Source organism: Dendrobates tinctorius, unplaced genomic scaffold, assembly GCF_039654945.1.
Source record: "Dendrobates tinctorius isolate UK_male_01 unplaced genomic scaffold, ASM3965494v1 ptg000116l, whole genome shotgun sequence".
Lineage (NCBI taxonomy): Eukaryota > Metazoa > Chordata > Amphibia > Anura > Dendrobatidae > Dendrobates > Dendrobates tinctorius.
Window position 1 is genome coordinate 47,170,109 of NW_027361784.1, and position 20,750 is coordinate 47,190,858.

Sequence of the window (20,750 nt, forward strand, 5' to 3'; positions counted from 1 at the left end):
CTTTGCTCCGATCGGACGGAAAAAAACCCCGCAGCATGCGAAATTCGGATCGCACGCGCTCATATAAGTCTATGGGTGGGTGTGAAATCTTGCACTGCACTCGGATATCACTCGACTGCAGTGCGATTCTTGCGGACGCCGGCAACAGAGGAGATGGAGAAATTACTGTCTCCGTCCCCTCCACACCTGAGCTGTGACTCTCTCATGCAAGAGGATCGGGGCACACAGCACTAACACTCAGCACACGCTCGCACCCGATGGCGTACACTAGTGCGACTCCGGCCTAATAGTAAAGTCTGACCCTGAAGGTTTATAGGATTCATCCTGAAACTACCTAAAAATAGCAGTATTTTCCTACAATAGTGTTGAGGGAATAGGGATTTTTAGGTCCCACCTGGGAATACTCAGCTTTTCCCAAATAATACCCCTTTATGGCCCAGGACAGCCCCAAATTTGATAGGACGATATCCAAAAAATTGGGACTGTCAGCAGGGTTTTCTGAAAAATACCCACAGCCGTGAATGAATGCCCACACGGACAAATTAACAATTTATTAAAGAGGGCTAAGGCTATATTCACACAGGTAAATTGGGCATATCCCTGTACAGCCAGGGTCACACTGTACACAGGTTCCGGAGCGATATAACCTACTACAGAGGGTGAGGTGGGGGCGATAACTGTTGTTGTGTCCATGTGGGCAGTGTTCCGTGTGGTCAATTTTCCATGTGTGCATTCATGGCTATTGCCTTTTTTCTGTCTGCATTTTTCTGGTCACAGTCGGCAGCTACATAAGAATAGGATGGCAGTCAGGTAATCGTCTCTGTACAAAACTCGTACCCCAAAATGGTCTAAAAGTATGAGATAAGGTGATAATAATGCTTTATTAATTATTTTCAGAATTTTGCATTAAGACAATATTGTGCATGCTTTATAAACTGCAGATTGATATTGAGCTCTATCTACTGTACATGTAACATACATACAGTACAGACCAAACGTTTGGACACACCTTCTCATTCAAAGAGTTTTCTTTATTTTCGTGACTATGAAACATGGATTTTTGTGAGTACTCACCGTAAAATCCTTTACTCCGAGACGCTCATTGGGGGACACAGAGACTGTGGGTGTGTGCTACTGCCGTTTGGAGGCCGACACTAAGTATACAAAAAACAAGTTAGCTCCTCCTCCGCTGCATACACCCTCGCCCCGATAGCGGGCGGAAACCAGTTTAGTGCAAAAGCAGTCGGAAAAGCTGACAGCAAATTAGCCTTACCGCATAAAATTATATGTCTGAAAAAAGGACCACCCTACGATAAAGAATTATACCAATCAAAAATAAACAAAAGCCAACTGGCTATCAGGGTGAGTGCTGTGTCCCCCAATGAGCGTCTCGGAGAAAAGGATTTTACGGTGAGTACTCACAAAAATCCATGTTTCTCCTTCGTCTCATTGGGGGACACAGAGACTGTGGGACGTCCCAAAGCAGTCTCTGGGTGGGAGCAACTCATCAATCCACACCGCATGCCTACCTGTTCAAAGGTGTGCCACTGCTGCCTGGAGAATTTTCCAACCCAGGCTTGCATCCGACGAAGCCTGAGTATGTACATTGTAATGTTTAGCGAACGTGTGCAGGCTTGACCATGTTGCCGCCTTGCATACCTGCTCTGCTGAAGCCTGATGCCGAAGCGCCCAAGAGGCGCCCACTGCCCGAGTCGAGTGCGCCCTTATTCCAGATGGAACCGGCGCGCCTCTAATACGGTAAGCCTCTTGAATAGTAAGGCGAATCCATCTGGCTATGGTCAACCGTGAGGCTGCGAGCCCCTTCCTGCGCCCTTCGGGGATCACAAACAACGAGTCTGTCTGGCGAAAAGGTGCTGTCCTCGACACATACCTCCTGAGGGCCCTCACCAGGTCCAGCGTGTGGAGCGCCTTCTCAACTCTGTGTACTGGGGCTGGACAAAATGAAGGCAAAACGATGTCCTCATTAATATGGAACGAGGACACCACCTTCTGCAGGAACGGCGGAGGTGGTCTCAAGACTACCTTATCCTTAAAGGTCAAAAACGGCGCTCTACAGGATAGGGCTGCCAATTCCGAGACCCGCCTAATAGAGGTTATCGCTACCAAAAACACGACCTTCCTGGTAAGGTATGGCAATCCGACCTCCTGCATTGGCTCAAAAGGAGCTTCCTGCAGGGCACCCAGCACCAGATTAAGGTCCCAGGCGTCTAAGGGTGCTCTAAAGGGGGGCACTAAATGCGAGACCCCCTGAATGAATGTCTTGACCTGCATAATGCTAGCGATCTTTCGCTGGAACAGGACAGACAAGGCCGAGATCTGTCTCCTCGGGGAACTAGGGGCCAAACCTGCGTCCAGGCCTGACTGCAGAAAAGCCAGAATGTTGGGGACCGAGAAGGACAAAGGCGCAACCCCGTGCTCTCGACACCAGAGAAAGAAAACCTTCCAAGTACTATGATAGATCCTCGCCGAGGTCGGCTTCCGGGCATTAACCATCGTGGCCACCACCTCACGCCCAAACCCCGCCTGGGTCAGAACCCAGGATTCAACGGCCATGCCGTCAAACACAGGGCCCCTAAGTTCGGGTGGTAGATCGGCCCCTGGGATAGTAAGTCTGGCCATTCCGGTAGACGCCATGGCACGTCTGCGAGGAGCTGTACTAGATCCGCGTACCAAGCTCGACGGGGCCAGTCTGGAGCCAGCAGAATTGCCGGAACCCTCTCTATCTTGATCTTCCTGATTACCCTCGGGAGAAGAGGCAGAGGAGGAAACGGGTATGGGAGCCGAAACTGGCTCCATGGAAGAACCAACGCATCCGCTGCAATTGCTCGCGGGTCCTGAGACCGGGCAACAAACCTGCCCACCTTGGCGTTCTCCCTGGAGGCCATCAGATCCACGTCCGGAGTTCCCCACCGTTGGCAAATCTGCTGGAAAATCTCGGGGTGCAGGGACCATTCTCCGGCCACAACCCCCTGCCGACTCAGGAAATCTGCTGCCCAATTTTCCACGCCTGGTATATGAACCGCTGAGATTACTGAGTGGTGCCTCTCGGCCCAACGGAGTACATGTTCTATCTCGCGCATGGCTGCCCTGCTGCGCGTGCCTTCCTGGTGATTCACGTACGCCACTGCCGTGGCGTTGTCTGACTGGACCCTGACTGGGCAACCCACTAGCCAGTGCTGAAAATGCTGCAACGCCAACCGCACTGCTCGAATCTCCAACAAGTTGATCGGCAGAAGAGTCTCCTGGGGAGACCACTGCCCCTGTGCTGTGTGATGACGAAACACTGCTCCCCAACCGAAAAGACTCACGTCAGTTGTGACCACCAACCATTGATCTGGAGGAAAGGGTTTCCCCCTGAAGGAGAGAGGAGTCGCGCGTCCACCGTTGAAGTGCCCGCCGGACCTGAAGGGACAACCTGCACTGATGATCCAGGGAGAACGGACTCCTGTCCCATGCTACTAAAAGAGCATGCTGCAGGGGGCGAAGATGAAACTGCGCAAACGGAATTGCTTCTTTTGCTGCTACCATCCTCCCTAGAACCCTCATCCCAAATCGAATCGTGTGAGGGCCTGGCTGCTGAAGACTCCGAACTCCCTGCCGGAGCGCCTGGGCCTTGTCTTGAGGGAGAATTACCAACCCTTGGGAAGTGTCGAAAATCATCCCTAGGAATGGAATCCTCTGAGCCGGGGTAAGAGATGAATTCTTCCCATTGACTAACCATCCCAGGCGGGATAGAGTATCCAGCGTGATTCTGACATTCTCCTCGCATGCTTGAAAGGACGGCCCTTTCGCTAAAAGGTCGTCCAAGTATGGCAGCACTACTATGCCCAGAGAATGAAGAATGGCCATAACGACCGCCATCACCTTCGTGAATACCCTGGGTGCCGTGGCCAACCCGAACGGCAGAGCCACAAACTGGAAATGCCGGCCATTGATCGCAAAACGAAGGAACTTCTGATGCGGGGGGAAAATAGGGATGTGCAGGTAGGCATCCTGAACATCGATTGAGGCCAAATACTCTCCTTGCTCCATGGCCGATATCACTGACCGGAGGGATTCCATCCGAAAGTGCCTGACTCTGATGAACCTGTTTAGGAGCTTTAGGTCCAAAACCGGTCTTACTGTTCCGTCCTTCTTGGGGACCGCGAACAGGTTGGAATAAAATCCCTGGGCCTCTTCGCCCTCTGGTACCAAGACAATGACCCCATTGCACAGAAGAATCCTGATGGCACCTAGCAACGCCTCTCCCGGGATTCGATTTGGGAAGCCGGGAATGAAAAAATCTCTTTGGAGGGTGTCCGATAAACTCTGTCTTGAACCCGAATGACACCAATTCCGCCACCCATGCGTCATGTGCCACCTTGACCCAGACGTGGCGGAACCTGAGCAGACGACCACCTACTCTGCTGTCCTCGGGTACCTGATGCCTCAAGTCATTTTTGCTGAGGGCCTCTGGGACCTAGCTCCCCTTGACCTGGGTGGACGGCCCTGCATCCTCCCCAGCGGGTTGGCTCTATACGTGACCTGGCGCTCTCTGTCTTGGTTGTGACGAGCTGGGGCAGTAGAACCCCATCCTGGGGCGCAAAATGCTCGAAAGCACGCCTGCGGATGACGAAAGGGCGGTCTACTCTTCTGCTGTGGGAGAAAGCTACTTTCCCCCTGTGGCATCTGAAATAAGCTTGTCTAGCTTCTCTCCAAAAAGCCGATTACCCTGATATGGCAGGGACGTTAACGATTTTTTAGAAATCGAATCAGCCCGCCATAGCCTTAGCCACAAGGCTCTCCTAATGGCGATAGCGTTTGCTGCCGCTAGCGCCGCGCAATTAGCCGCATCCGAGGATGCATTAATTAGATAGCAAATCAGATCGCGATGGCAAGTGACTATCTCAGACACCTCTACCGGCAAGTCTCTGTCTTGCAGGACTCTATTCAAAGATTCTGACCACGACATCATGGCCTTGGCCACCCATGTTGCTGCGAATGAAGGCAAAAGCGCTGATCCCGATGCCTCATACACCGAGTGGGCTAAACATTATATGAGCCGATCCATGGGGTCCTTAATGGAAGAACCACTAGGCACCGACAACAACGATCTTGAGGCCAGGCGTGACACTGGGGGATCCACAATCAGAGATTCCGCCCAACTTTTACAGAACTCTGGTGCAAACGGGTACCTCGTCTCTAGCGTTTTTTTTGTCCTGAAAAACGCTTGTCTGGGCGTTCCCTGTGCCGCTGCACCGTGTCCTCGAATTCTGGATGAGTGCTAAACACCCTATGTGGGCGCCTGGCCTTCTTAAAAGATATCTTATGCCCTGCGGTCAGGGAGACATCCTCCTCAATACCAAGAGTTTGATTGACGGCCTCAATGAGACTGTCTACCGTCTCCCGACACCCGGGGGTATCCAGATCCAAGGATTCCTGCCTGTCCTCATCCGAACTTTGCTCGCTCCCAGACAATGGTGACGGTGAGCGAGACGCCGCACTCACGGATGCCGAAGCCCCCGAGGGGACCGGAGACGCCATATGGGCTCTTTCCCTGTACGTCTCCTTAGAGAGGGTGCAGCCCCTGCAGGCCGGCGGCTCATGTGAGGTGGATGAACCTTCCCAAACCGGTGAGCCGTTGTCTCTACCCCTATCCGGGGCCTGAAGGGTCTCGATCGCCTTCGTAAGTGAAGCCGTAGACCGAGACAGTGATAACGCCCATTCCGAGGGATCCAACCCCCTGGGCTCTGTTGGAGGGGAGGGCTCCTGGGCACGTTTGGAACTACAGGCCTCACATATTTTAATAGTCTGCACGCGCGTGAACACATCCCCACAGCAAACGCATGCGGTATAAAGGAAAGTGTGTTTCTTCCCCTTTTCAGACATACTTGCGGAAAAAACGGCCAGAATTTTTTTTTTTTTTTTATAGCATACAGGGGTATGAGGAGAAGGACAACCTGCCCTAGTGTGGCCAAGACGGGGTCGCACTTACCCGGGCTCCTGCTGTCTCCCCGTGCTCCTGTGCTGCTGCTGCTCGCTCCCAGCTGCTGGTCTCCCTGGGTAGGCTGCGATGCTTCCTGACCGCGGCCTACCCCATCCTGAAGCCGGGGCCTCCATTTTATCCAGCGCCCGCCCAGTACCCGGGGGCGGCGCCGGATCTGACGTCACGTGTTCTCCCCCCCCCCCCCCCCCCCCCCCCCGCGGCCTAGGCCGAAGCCGTGGGCTAAATTTGAGCCCCGCCCGCCGGAGCTGGCACTCTATATTGGCGCCTCACCAACCCCGCGCTCTCCTTCCCCAGCCTGGCCACTGCAGAGAGACGTGGCAGGCTGACCAGGAAGGAAGGAGGGGAAAACGACCGCCGAGGATCTGCTGCCCAAGGAAAGTGCGGGGGCCTCCTGCTCTGCCCGCAGGCAGGAGAGGGGAGCCGGCTCCAGCATCTGGAGTGTTCGTCTCAGCCCTGGCCTGGAACCTCCCGCTGCCCAGGAACCCTTCTTACCCTGAGGTAACCCGTCTTCGGATGGTGCAGGCACCCTAGCTCCGCCCGCCTTGTCTGGGCGAGGAGTGGGACCGTCCGCCACCACGCAGTACCGCCGCCTGGCGTTGGTGTAGCAGTGGGGCCGCACAGACTAGTCTTGTGCCTCTGTGCAAGCCCATGGTTTCGCTACCTAGGGGTGGACAGGGCTAAGTCTGGCATATTGTCCCACGTCGCGGGAGAGGGAACGTGGAGGGACACTCGCACGTGGTAGCCCGTTGATGGTTTGGGGAAATCGGATCCTTTCAATAGGATGCGTTGCCCCTGTCATATCTTCTCAAAATAAAGAAAAAATAGATGTCTTGGGAAAAGTCCCAGAGATGTCCCTCGGTGCGGGAAAGGATACGCGGAGGCGATACTCGCGCATGCTCGCCCGTTGATGTTTGGGGGAGATCGGACCCTTTCAATAGGGTCCGTCGCCCCTGTCTCCTCTTCATAGCAAGAAAATGTTAAAAAAAAAAAAAAAATTAGTCTGGAGAGACCCAGACTGCGTGTGCCTCCATCAGACACTAAGCAAAAACTGGTTTCTGCCCGCTATCGGGGCGAGGGTGTATGCGGAGGAGGAGCTAACTTGTTTTTTTTGTATACTTAGTGTCGGCCTCCAGACGGCAGTAGCACACACCCACAGTCTCTGTGTCCCCCAATGAGACGAAGGAGAAAACTGTAGATTCACTCTGAAGGCATCAAAACTATGAATTAACACATGTGGAATTATATAATTACCAAAAAAAAATGTGAAACAACTGAAAATGTCTTATATTCTAGGTTCTTCAAAGTAGCCACCTTTTGCTTTGATTACTGCTTTGCACACTCTTGGCATTCTGTTGATGAGCTTCAAGAGGTAGTCACCAGAAATGGTCTTCCAACAGTCTTGAAGGAGTTCCCAGAGATGCTTAGCACTTGGCCCTTTTGCCTTCACTCTGCGGTCCAGCTCACCCCAAACCATCTCGATTGGGTTCAGGTCTGGTGACTGTGGAGGCCAGGTCATCTGGGGTAGCACCCCATCACTCTCCTTCTTGGTCAAATAGCCCTTACACAGCCTGGAGGTGTGTTTGGGGTCATTGTCCTGTTGAAAAATAAATGATGGTCCAACTAAACACAAACCGGATGGAGTAGCATGCCGCTGCACGATGCTGTGGTAGCCATGCTGGTTCAGTATGCCTTCAATTTTGAATAAATCCCCAACAGTGTCACCAGCAAAGCACCCCCACACCATCACACCTCCTCCTCCATGCTTCACGGTGGGAGCCAGGCATGTAGAGTCCATCCGTTCACCTCTTCTGCGTCGCACAAAGACACGGTGGTTGGAACCAAAGATCTCAAATTTGGACTCATCAGACCAAAGCACAGATTTCCACTGGTCTAATGTCCATTCCTTGTGTTCTTTGGCCCAAACAAGTCTCTTCTGCTTGTTGCCTGTCCTTAGCAGTGGTTTCCTAGCAGCTATTTTACCATGAAGGCCTGCTGCACAAAGTCTCCTCTTAACAGTTGTTGTAGAGATGTGTCTGCTGCTAGAACTCTGTGTGGCATTGACCTGGTCTCTAATCTGAGCTGCTGTTAACCTGCGATTTCTGAGGCTGGTGACTCGGATGAACTTATCCTCTGCAGTAGAGGTGACTCTTGGTCTTCCTTTCCTGGGGCGGTCCTCATGTGAGCCAGTTTCTTTGTAGCGCTTGATGGTTTTTGCTACTGCACTTGGGGACACTTTCAAAGTTTTCCCAATTTTTCGGACTGACTGACCTTCATTTGATGGCCACTCGTTTTTCTTTACTTAGCTGCTTTTTTCTTGCCATAATACAAATTCTAACAGTCTATTCAGTAGGACTACCAGCTGTGTATCCACCAGACTTCTGCACAACACAACTGATGGTCCCAACCCCATTTATAAGGCAAGAAATCCCACTTATTAAACCTGACAGGGCACACCTGTGAAGTGAAAACCATTTCCGGTGACTACCTCTTGAAGCTCATCAAGAGAATGCCAAGAGTGTGCAAAGCAGAAATCAAAGCAAAAGGTGGCTACTCTGAAGAACCTAGAATATAAGACATATTTTCAGTTGTTTCACACTTTTTTGGTAATTATATAATTCCACATGTGTTAATTCATAGTTTTGATGCCTTTAGAGTGAATCTACAATTTTCATAGTCATGAAAATAAAGAAAACTCTTTGAATGAGAAGGTGTGTCCATACTTTTGGTCTGTACATGCATACATACAATCCTCGCTCCAGCAGAGATTCACCCCTAATGAAATGGAGAGCAGAAGACGTTTCTAGGACTTGGTGGGGTCTCTACAGCTGAGGATACTAGTGGTGATGAATCTGCTTCATACCTTTTACACAGGATCCTCAGTACATCCAGGAGGCGCTGACCAACGTCCTGCTCATGAACGCCGTGGTGGGGGCTCTGCAGACTGCAAAGTCAATCTACGCTGCGTCCAAGCTGTCCTACTTCGACAAGATGCGGAATGAAGGTGAGGAGCACGGTGTCTGCAGAGTGGACCTGTAGCGCCTGAAGGCAATACTACAGTATTAGGCCGGGGTCAGGCTTGCGAGAAACTCTCACATCTTAATACCTGGCGCCGGCGCTCGGGAGCCGAGTGTGCGACTGCATGTATTTCTATGCGGGTGAGCGCTTCGGTCCCGAGTGGTGGCGGCAGTGCCGGGTATTAAGATGCGAGACTTCTTGATTTGTTTTTAATTCCTCAATTTAAAAGAAGGCGAAGAAACAAAAAAAAAAAAAAAAAAAAACGCGGTTCTGACTTAATTTTTTGATTTTTAATTTTTTTTTTCTTTGCAAAATTTACCACCTGGGCTTAATAATTTTATATTTCAAATACTTTTATGCAAACAAATGCTGTGTGTGTCTTTATTTTGGGGAGGTGGTAATTCTTTTTATTTTTACACTCGGATTTGGTAAAGGGGCGAGTGATTTGAACCTTTTTTAGTTTTCCTTTTTTAATATAACTTATTTTTAAACTTTTTTTTTTTTTCTACCCCTGTCCTGTTCATAGGGGACCTGAACCTGCAATAGCTTCCAGAACTTCTGGCAGTACTTTAGTTCATATGCCTATCTACCCCCCCCCCCCCCCCCCCCTTCCCAGACTGTTCAGCTGTTAAGATATGAGCACTTTTGTTTACAGTTTGTTGCCTTAGAAACCAACCACCTCTGCTAGCCAGTGGAACATGCACAGCGCTTACAAGCTCATCTTCTTGACCTTGTTGGCACTGTTTTGGAAGCCGGTTGGGATCACTGAATCTCACGCAGTTACCTACTAATCCTCCGCCTGGTTTCTGCACAGCACTTACAAGTTGGACAGCAGCGGTGGTCGGTCTCCTAGGCAACGAGCTGTAAACAAAAGACAAGTTAATATCTAAAGGGTAATAGTTATCCGGCTGTAGTGATCAGGCGATCGCTGTCCTTTCTGATGGGAACAATCTGCTTTACTCCAGTTTCCACCATTCCAATGACGACGGCCGAGACGCTGAAGCACAGGATTAACCCTTGTGCGGGGGAGACGGTCCCGCAGGCAGTCGATGTCCTACTCTACACCCCCGGTGAGTGTCTGTGACTGGGGCTCGTCAGTGGCAATCAGTCTGTCTGATTCCATACGTCTTCATCTTGAAGGGGTCTCCCATTGTGGTAAGTTATCCCCTTCCTCAGGCTAGGTGGAAACTTGCTGATTGTTGGGGGTCCAAATGCTGGGACCCCTACTGATGCTGGACTGGGCAGTGGCCGCTCAAAAATAAAGCAAAAGAACTATATATTCAGATATTGGCAGAAAAACACTGTATTGCTTTCTAGGCAGCACATTGACATTGACCTCTATATCGTCTAGTCATTATTCTCAGGTCCCCCCAGACACAATATTCCAGCCCCAGATGAGCCCCTGTAATGTTCTGGGATTTCGGATCTGCTGAATGGGAGGCAGATCTATGAATGGTGACCACAGGCTGCACTGCGATCTGTGCCAGGATTTCCTCTGCCCATTATTCCGGATAGACCTAATGACAGCGTGTTCTATAGAACCGCTCATTGCGGCCGCGTTCACTGCCGCATCGTCCGCGGGAATCATTACCTGTCTCTTCTCTAGGACAACTCGACGCTTCGCTGAGAGACGACTGCCCCAAACTGTGGTGCGCCCTGGGCGAAGGAAAAGTGGTCGTATTCAACGCCTCCACCTGGTCCATCCAGCAACACTGCCTGAAAGTGGGAAGCGCCAAACTGGTGAGCGAGATGGGCGCAGCCGGGGGGACGGGCTACAGTTATAAGCACGTGACGGCTGTACTGAATACGGAGCACGTTCTCACGTGATGGCTGTACTGAATACGGAGCACGTTCTCACGTGACGGCTGTACTGAATACGGAGCACGTTCTCACGTGACGGCTGTACTGAATACGGAGCACGTTCTCACGTGACGGCTGTACTGAATACGGAGCACGTTCTCACGTGACGGCTGTACTGAATACGGAGCACGTTCTCACGTGATGGCTGTACTGAATACGGAGCACGTTCTCGCGTGATGGCTGTACTGAATACGGAGCACGTTCTCACGTGACGGCTGTACTGAATACGGAGCACGTTCTCACGTGACGGCAGTACTGAATACGGAGCACGTTCTCACGTGACGGCTGTACTGAATACGAGCACGTTCTTGCGTTACAGCAGTACTGAATACGGAGCACGTTCTCACGTTACGGCGGGACTGAATACGGAGCACGTTCTCACGTTACGGCGGGACTGAATACGGAGCACGTTCTCACGTTACGGCGGGACTGAATACGGAGCACGTTCTCACGTTACGGCGGGACTGAATACGGAGCACGTTTTCACGTTACAGCTGTACTGAATACGGAGCACGTTCTCACATTACAGCTGTACTGAATACGGAGCACGTTCTCACATTACAGCTGTGCTGAATACGGAGCACGTTCTCACGTTACAGCAGTACTGAATGCGGAGCACGTTTTCACGTTACAGCGGTACTGAATACGGAGCACGTTTTCACGTGACGGCTGTACTGAATACGGAGCACGTTCTCACATTACAGCTGTGCTGAATACGGAGCACGTTTTCACGTTACGGCTGTACTGAATACGGAGCACGTTCTCACGTTACAGCTGTGCTGAATACGGAGCACGTTCTCACGTTACAGCGGTACTGAATACGGAGCACGTTCTCACGTTACAGCGGTACTGAATACGGAGCACGTTCTCACATTACAGCTGTGCTGAATACGGAGCACGTTCTCACGTTACAGCGGTACTGAATACGGAGCACGTTCTCACGTTACAGCAGTACTGAATACGGAGCACGTTCTCACGTTACAGCGGTACTGAATACGGAGCACGTTCTCACGTTACAGCGGTACTGAATACGGAGCACGTTCTCACGTTACAGCGGTACTGAATACGGAGCACGTTCTCACGTTACAGCGGTACTGAATACGGAGCACGTTTTCACGTGACGGCTGTACTGAATACGGAGCACGTTCTCACATTACAGCTGTGCTGAATACGGAGCACGTTTTCACGTGACGGCTGTACTGAATACGGAGCACGTTCTCACGTTACAGTTGTACTGATTACGGAGCACGTTTTCAAATGTCTTGCTTTACTTACCTTGACTCTAAAATGTATCCGGTCTACTCCAGTCACATCTAAAGCTGCACCAACAATTCTGATGCCTCTCGCCTGCATCGGTTCGCCTGTGCGTAGCTGATGTAACACATTACCCCAAACATTCCCATTGCTTCCCGCAGGTATTGAATTGTGAATGCAGCTCTGGATGTGACTAGAGTAGAAGACATTTTGCTCTCCAAACGCACATTATTTAGCTTGTATGCCTTTGATGAAACCTGTGTCTCCCCCTAGAGGTGCATGGTGGGAGTTGAACAGAATCAAGTGTGGATTGGATCCAGTGACTCCATGATCTACATCATCAATACACACAGCATGTCCTGCAATAAACAGCTGAGCGACCACCAGGGGGAGCTAGTGGACATTGTAATGGACGGCAGCGACAAGCAGAAGAGGTGAGGAGCTCCCCCTGCTTGTGTTCTGGAGAATTACACCCGATTTAGAAGATCACTGCTCATTAACTGCAGAGTTTTTACGCAGCTATTTTATCTCATCATTTTCAAGATTTGCAAGATCTGAAATGATTTTCAGGACCCTGATCCAGCAGCCACGTTCGTAATCTATGGCCGCTGGGCAAGAGACATGCAAACCGCCTCCGGCCTGCCGGTATCTGCAGCTCCTCTTATTAGTAGGCAATGTCATCACTTCAGCGTCCTTATAAGGTCACGTTGGACTTACTAATCAGAAGACGTGCTGGGGATGCTGGTAGGTTTGCAGGGCTGTGGTCCAGCGGCCACGGACTACCAACCTTGCTCAGAATAAACCAAATACTCTCCAGAGCTGAGGGTTTGTATCCCGTCTGATACTTTACCTGCACTGATACATTGTAACAAACTAACGATGTTGCACTTGAGCACAGTGTTACAGCTCACTTTCTCCATTCTGCTTTTTTTTTTTCTGCAGACTGGCGTACTCCTGCAGCACAGACGGGAGAGTCCTCGTCTGGGACGTCGGCACCCTGAAGATTCAGCACCGGTTCCAGCTTCAGCATCAGGACGTTACGTCTATGAAGCTGCACAACGATCTGCTGCTGTACTGTGAGTAGCGCAGGGTCTGAGACCCCCGGAGCCACTACTGCTCCGTACTGTGCACTTATGGGGGAATCCGCTTATTCCAGTGCTCTGCTGATATTTGGAGGCTGCACCTTCCATAAATGCCCTCTTATTACCGGGGGGACTCGAGCCGTGCAAAGTTCACTAAGAGATTGCTGTTCAACCCCTTCACGTCTTAGCCATTTTTCTTTTTACTTTATTTAATAGTCTCCCCTTAGGGAACTTTTAAAGCTGCGTTCGTGTGATCGGTATACATGGCAGGGTTTCACGATGAATGCCAGCTGTCATGACAGTCCATCAGCACCCCACGATCACATGACAGGGTTGCTGGTTGGAGGCCTTAAGCGCTTCATTCCATGTTAAATCCGGCTGTCCACCCGCTGCTGTGAGGCTCAGGTTGCTGACTGTATGACACTGTGTGGAGCAGACTCGTCTCAAACCTTTTTTCTTACACCCTCCACTCGCTCCATGATGTCCATCAGGGGGCACAAAAGGGGTTAAACAAAACCCCCAAATCCACTGTATCAATGTAAAGATGATAAATGAAAATATTGCTGCCTTCGGTCGCCACCAGGAGGAGCTCTCTGTATACGCGCTTAGAAAACGCCCATTATTAATTCCTCCTCCAGTGAGCTCCCCCTAGTGGTGGCTGCAAATATTTTAAATTTTTTAACTATTTTTTTTTTTATGCCGAGGATTTGAAGCTGTGTATCAGGAAGTGGGAGTTTTAACTGATATAAAAATGTATTTACCGTTTCTTTTTTTAACCCTTTCCAGGTACAAAAGATTTAGTTTTTGTAACCAACAAAAGAAAGGACTACTGTTTAAAGCTGGAAATTACAGAGAACCTGCGGAAAATGAGCTCCACTTTCTACTCCATCCAGCTGTTCCCCGAGGTGCGGCACTGGATACACCACGTATGTGGGCATGGGCCCGTATAATCTAGTGGTCACTGACCTCTTCACTATTTCTCCTTACTTAGAAGTCCCAGCTGTGGGTGTCGTGTAAAGGTGGCAATGAGGTCTGCGTGTTCGACACAAGGGAGTTCTCCAGACCCCCACACAAGATCCTCCTGCAGGACTGCTCCGTCATCACGTGCATGCTGAAAGTTAAACAACAGGTACCGAGGGGCCGATCACCGACATGTCGGTGCCTCAACAGGTGGACGCCATAGAGGCGCTGAGTATTTGGTGATCAGGTGGTAGTTGGGGGTCAGCAGCTGCAGGGGCCCACACACCAGAATCATCTACACATCACTTTTTTGTACTTCGCCAAATGATTGCACAGAATTAGAAAAACAGCGCCACACTCGTCCACAGGTCATGTCTGGTATTGCAGCTCACCCTCATTGTTTTCAGTGAAGCTGAGTTACAGTACCAAGTACAACCCCTGGACATGTGAGGGAAAAAAAGTTATAAAATAAAAATGTGTGTGTGTGAAATATCCCACCAAATAAAACCCATATAATCAAAATGTATGTTCCCCAAAATAGTGACATTAAAGATTTAGAAAAAGACAAGCCCCGCACTGCTCCATCTAGTTCTCCAAAAATGGGGACACAAATATTTTTTTTCTTAAGGAAATTCAGCTTCATTTTTTGTATTAAAATATAAAGGAAACTACACAGGTTTGGTTTCGCCGTGTTCTCGGTGACCTGGAGAAATCCCACTGCCGGGTCACTTTTACCACACCGTGAACACCATAAAATAAGATCTAAAAAATCAATGATGGAATTGCAATTTTTTTTTTTTATTCCTCACACTTAACGTTTTTTCCCATTTTCAGCACATTTTTCCATTACAATGAATTTTGGGGGAATGTGTTAAGAAATATCGCCGTCATCGGGAGGGTGGGCTAATATTGGGGACCATGCAGTATTCCTACTCCTAAATATCCACAGCTTCATCTGATCTGTGGAAATCTATGTGATCAGCTAGATGGCTGGCACCAGGGATGGAGTCCTCTCCCCTTAACAAGGCTTCCTCTGTATCTTCCCAGATCTGGGTCGGCAGCAGAGGGATATCACAGGGAAAGTCAAAAGGGAAGATCTACGTCATTGATGCAGAGAAGAAGTCTGTGGAGAAGGAGCTGGTCGCTCACATCGACGTAGTGAAGTCCTTGTGTTCTGCAGAGGACAGGTACGTCCTAAGCGGGTCCGGAGATCAGGACGGAAAGGTGGCCATATGGAAGGTGGAGTGAAGCCACGGAGGCATCAGATGGTCACCTTCGTCTTATGACGTGAGCTGCAGGTTTGGAGTTTTGGTCAAAAAGAAAAGGTTCTTGGATTTGGTCGTCTTGGTGGAACCACAAACACAGCTGGGATTTGGGAATCCAGGATCAAAAGACTGGAAAATGCCCTTATTGTCAAGACGATGGAGTACCGTAGTAGGACAGCTTGTATCTTGGGAGGCGAGATCGAGTCCTCAGCGCCTGAATTCTCACTCTCCCCATGATATAAGAGAGAGCCAAGACCCAGTCACAAAGCTTGAGCCACCCTGGAGAGGATGTACAATGTCCTCTGGAGTACGACCGCTGCTAGTGAACCAGGACTAAATCCACTACTGCCCCCTACAGACTGGGAAGAGTAATGACACCAAGCAGTGATTGCGTGTGTGTATATATATATATATATACGGTGGCCCGATTCTGACGCATCAGGTATTCTAGAATATGTATGTAGTTTATTTATGAAGATTTAAGAATAATGCAATGAATACACAGGATTTTCCAGGTAAAATATATACATTATCATTAACTGTTATTGCTCATAGAACTTAATACAAGTGAACGAAATTATTAAACAGATTATCAAAATATATAAACCATTACATTGGCGCTTCAAATCCCACGGCTATTCGCGGGCGGACTGCACCTGTCGCTGATTGGTCGTGCCCAGCAGCCGCAACAAATCAGCGACGCGGGATTTCCGTTACAGAGACAGAATTAGATGATTATATAGTAGATATGTGTGTATATATTATATCTGTATATTGTGCCTTGTGTTAGAGGACGGGCTTATTTATAAAAGGAGACTCTCGTTACACATAGTGGAGGGTCTCCCTGACGTCTTATGTTTTTTTACGACTCGCTGGAAGGGTCTGAGGCTTCGGAGGTGTCGTACTTAACCCTTAGTACGGGACAAGTTACCCGGCGCAGCCAAAAAATGCTGTACAACAGATCTCTCTGTTGTTTCCATTCTAGAAAGTAACCATTCCGTTGCTAGTTTCCGCACTAGGATAATTTCTGTAGTTCGTTGCTACCTAGAACTGAACCAAAAATATTACAATGAGCTCTTCAGCATCTCAGCCCTGCTATATCCTAAAAAAAAACTGCGCTGCACAATCTCAGCTCTGCTACCTCTGCCGGTCTTAGCTTTGCTGCGTACAACAATCTGATCTCTGCTGCTTATTGGCAATGCAGGATTTGCAACATACAAGAGCGTCCGACCTTCTGCATCCAACTCATTTAATCCGGCTTTACTGCACCAGACAAACTCTGCTACATCTCTGCTGCTAACTTAGGAGTGTGATACACTGGGGTGATTTAGATGGGGGAAGAACGAAATATTTTTGCCATGTGTTTGGTGATTTTTTTTTTCTTTTTTTTTAAATGAACCAAAAATGACGTCCACAAGGTGCCACGTTAGATGTTGGCACGGGAAGATGAGGAGAAGCCGAAATCACGCTAAACATAACCCGCTGAGTCGAGCATTCGCACCTCTGCTCCATTCATTCAGGAAGTGTTTGCAGCCTTTAGATGTGATCAATGAATGTTACTACTCCCTGACAGCAGAGTTTCTAAAAAAAATAAATAAATAAATTGTAAAGTTGCAGAATTATTTATTTTACTGATGTACTTGCTATATTTACATGAGATCCCCCAAATTATGAGGTTTGTTATGTTGTGTGTTACCAGCCTGTGACGAAACCAAATATTTCAGCAATAAAAAAGGGGAAATCCAGCACAATTAATTCCCTAAGATAAAAGTATGGCATCGCCATAGCTCACTTCAGGCTGTACATTCCCTTTAATGATACGATTTTGTGCGGATTGACCGATCATCATGCGTTACCACGTCTGACCATTAGATGGCGATGTAGAACAGTGATTAAGCCCCAGTGTTCAGTAAGACACTATGTATAAATGCTGCTATTTTTTTTATGATGTACTGTCTCTTTAAAATGTGTGTTTTTGTTTTTTGTTTTTTTTTTGTTTTTTTTTTTTTTTCTCCTAAATTGTCAAAATCAATCAAGGGATTTTAAATATTTGATTTTCTAATAGTAATTTACATTATGTGTCATCACTTTGTATGATAAGACTGTGTACTTTCAGACGGTGAATAAATACGTTTTGAGACTTTCGCATGTCTTGTTTTATTTTCTTGAAATAATAAAGAATCCGGCACTGGGAAGAATTTACTAGAAACACCAACCAGGTTGCCCGCCCCCCCCCCCCCCCCCCATGAAACCAGCGCTGCATTGCCTCCCGTCTGACCACCCTCGTGGCAGGTAGATATGACGGGCCGCAAATGTCTAGATCTATTGCCATATGGATCAGACAGAGGTACAATCCCTAAATATTTGCGACTTTATTTTTACTTTTTTTTTTTTTTTTTCTTTTATGTACCGTAACTACCGTATTTCATTACCCTTTTCCTATGACTATTGCTAATTCTATGAAACGAGGGGATTATAGGGAGAAAAATGGGAAGCGCAAGCTTCTAGGTGTAGTAGTTAATTATCAAAGGTATATACACAGTGTGAATCCACTCGCCTATTTGGTGTCATGAGATACTGCGTGTAGATCCAGTCCCTGGATCACGCCATTCCTCTCCATTCAGTTTGCTGCAAAGATCTGGGAACTAGTGAGCGCACTGGACAGCGCTTCCATAGGCTACAACACTTGGCGAATGTCTTTCCCAGCAATATGCGCTCCTGAAGGAGGATGATGGAACTTGATATTTAGATTCAAGCATGATTTTTAGAATACTTCATTACCTATGTCTTAAAAATAAAAATCATCCTTGAATCTAAATATCAAGTTCCATCATCCTCCTTCAGGAGCGCATATTGCTGGGAAAAACATTCACCTATTGCTAATTCTAGTTAGGGTTAAAAAAAAAAGTATGTAAAAGCATAACTTTATAATGCTAGTCTTTTTTTGTTTTGTTTGTTTTTTTTTTTCTTCTTTTATCACAAAATTTACAAGTGACAGAACAGGCAGGGAGTGCAGTGCAGCTTTTGTCATCTCAGTTGCTGCCTATGCATAGCGAGTACATTATCAGCTGCTGCACTCTGCAGGTGCTGAGATGACAAAGCTCGGAATGAAGAAGTGCGCTCTGTCCTTTTCGGTCACTGCCTACACAGAGCGCAGCAGCTGAAGACCAGCTTCTCTCCACCTGTATGTCAAAGCAGATCCTGTTTTAATCACAGTTTGTCAGAAACTGGGCAGGCATTTACTATGCAGCCGGACAACCGTTGCCCCATAGATGAGTGTATTAGGGTATGTGCACACGTTGCAGATTCTGCTGCGGATCCACAGTGGATTTGGCCGTTGTACAGTATCATTAAAGTCTATCTAAAACCAAAAATGCAGTGCACCTGCTGCGGATTTAAATTCGGAGCATGTCAATTCTTTCTGCGGATCTGCAGCGTTTTAAGACCTGCTCCTGTATAGGAATCCGCAGGTGTCAAAAAGCAGGGGAAATCCGCACTAAGTCTGCACTAAATCCGCAGGTAAAACGCAGGTCATGTGACCTGTGGATTTAGCGAAATCCATGCGGAAAAATCCGCAGGGTAATCCGCAACGTGTGCACATACCCTTAGGCTGTAATGCTTGGCATTATCAAGAATTCCACAGCATTAAAAAGCCAATCACATCATTGCATCTTCTAGTCACCTAGAGGGACAAAAAAAAGGTACAATTAAGATCAAAATATACTAAACATCCATGCTCCCCCAATACTTAAAAAGAAAAATGGTAAAACACATCATACAAGATACAGCTGTATATATAACACTGTATAAAAAGAATAACACATTAGTTTAACAGCATTGCGTTTGGTTTGAAAAAAAATCTAGTAGCTGAATAGCTGGGTTATTTCCCATTTCTTCTGTTAAAAATTAAAAAAATAATAAAACCAAATTCTACATATCCAAAAAATGAATAAAGCCTAGAGAGACTACAATTTAAAGATCCACCAATGAAAGCAAACTATCACATTAGCAATATGTATAGCATAAATACAATAAAAATCAATGCGTATGGAGGGGCGGCCCAGGCGGGAATGTAAATACACACAGGAGTAATGACTAGAACACAGAAAAACACAGTAAAACAAACGTATAAAAATAAGTAACAGTAAACAGCAAGTGCTAGTAAAAAGATGATAATAAAACAGGGTATTTGGTTGATACGTTTTTGCAAAAAATGTATGCTAAGCCGCTCTACCAAATGCAAAGGTATACGCATATCAGAGCAGTCCCTAACCGATGTGATTAAAAACCTGATCATGTGCACAGTACCTATAGGAGCAGGATTCAGGCAGGTAATGCCCGATGTGGACACGCTATGGAAGTAATGACTATGCAGGATAATTGCTAAGATACCCAGTGTTTAGGTACATAAAGGACTCGGCATATGTTTATTTGCACAAGGGTGAAGAGGAAAGATGGCTCAATAGTGAAATGAGATGGCAAGCAGTGTGAAAATGACACACTAAGGTTAATATCCCCAATAACTATGCAAACACGATGAGTGTTTCTCGTGGGCTTCATCTGGGATTTTTTCATGCCTGCAACTCCCTGAGGAAGTCCAGGCGAAACGCGCTTCATACAAGCACTAATTCTGGCGCAACGGGCATTCATAATCATTGAGGATACTAAGTTTATAGTGTCAAGCACACACTACTTGAGATCTCATTTTAATATTGAGCTACCTTTACTCGTCACCCTTGTAACTTGATATGTTTATTTGCACCTCTAATGAATTCCTTATGCACCTATACATTGTGTATTTTAGGAATTATCCTGTATAGTGATTACTCCTGTGTGCCTTTACATTCCCACCTGGGCTGCACCCCCATGCATAATGTTCCTGGACTGTGTTCCCGTTCATACACCCTAGACATTGATTTTATTGTATTTTTGCTATGCATATTGTTTATTAATACATTTAATATTTTTTTTTTTTTTTTTAATTGGTGGCTCTCTGATTTAGACAAATTTTGCAGTTTTCCCCTAAGTAATTTGTACATAATTTTTTATTTTTTTTTATTTTTTTTTAACCTTATGTTTGATATTGGTTGCATGCCCCAAAATAAAGCCTACAGATGAAACTCTGCAAAAAAAAATTAATGTAGAAAATGAAAAAAAGAAATCCAGAAGATGCAATGACTTTAAAGAGTTAATGACATCCTGTCATTCACAAAGATTTTCACATTTTCTTTTAGGGAACAGTAATGGGGGTAGTTTCAAGGCCAATGTATTGCCACAAAGTAACAGCAAAAAAATACTCCTAAATTT

General features: G+C 47.5%; 1 protein-coding gene across 3 annotated transcripts in view; it reads left to right on the forward strand.

Moving 5' to 3' along the window:
* DENND3 (DENN domain containing 3) overlaps positions 1-17,587 on the forward strand; it is a 53,384-nt gene extending 35,797 nt beyond the window's left edge. For all 3 annotated transcript variants that reach the window (XM_073590414.1, XM_073590415.1, XM_073590412.1), the window contains 8 exons: positions 8,879-9,008; positions 9,988-10,092; positions 10,629-10,762; positions 12,410-12,570; positions 13,079-13,212; positions 14,005-14,123; positions 14,210-14,347; positions 15,226-17,587. In XM_073590414.1, the coding sequence (XP_073446515.1) occupies positions 8,879-9,008; positions 9,988-10,092; positions 10,629-10,762; positions 12,410-12,570; positions 13,079-13,212; positions 14,005-14,123; positions 14,210-14,347; positions 15,226-15,426 (1,122 nt within the window). In that variant the 3' untranslated portion in view covers positions 15,427-17,587. The remainder of the gene's footprint in view (positions 1-8,878; positions 9,009-9,987; positions 10,093-10,628; positions 10,763-12,409; positions 12,571-13,078; positions 13,213-14,004; positions 14,124-14,209; positions 14,348-15,225) is intronic.
* Positions 17,588-20,750: the final 3,163 nt, after the last annotated feature.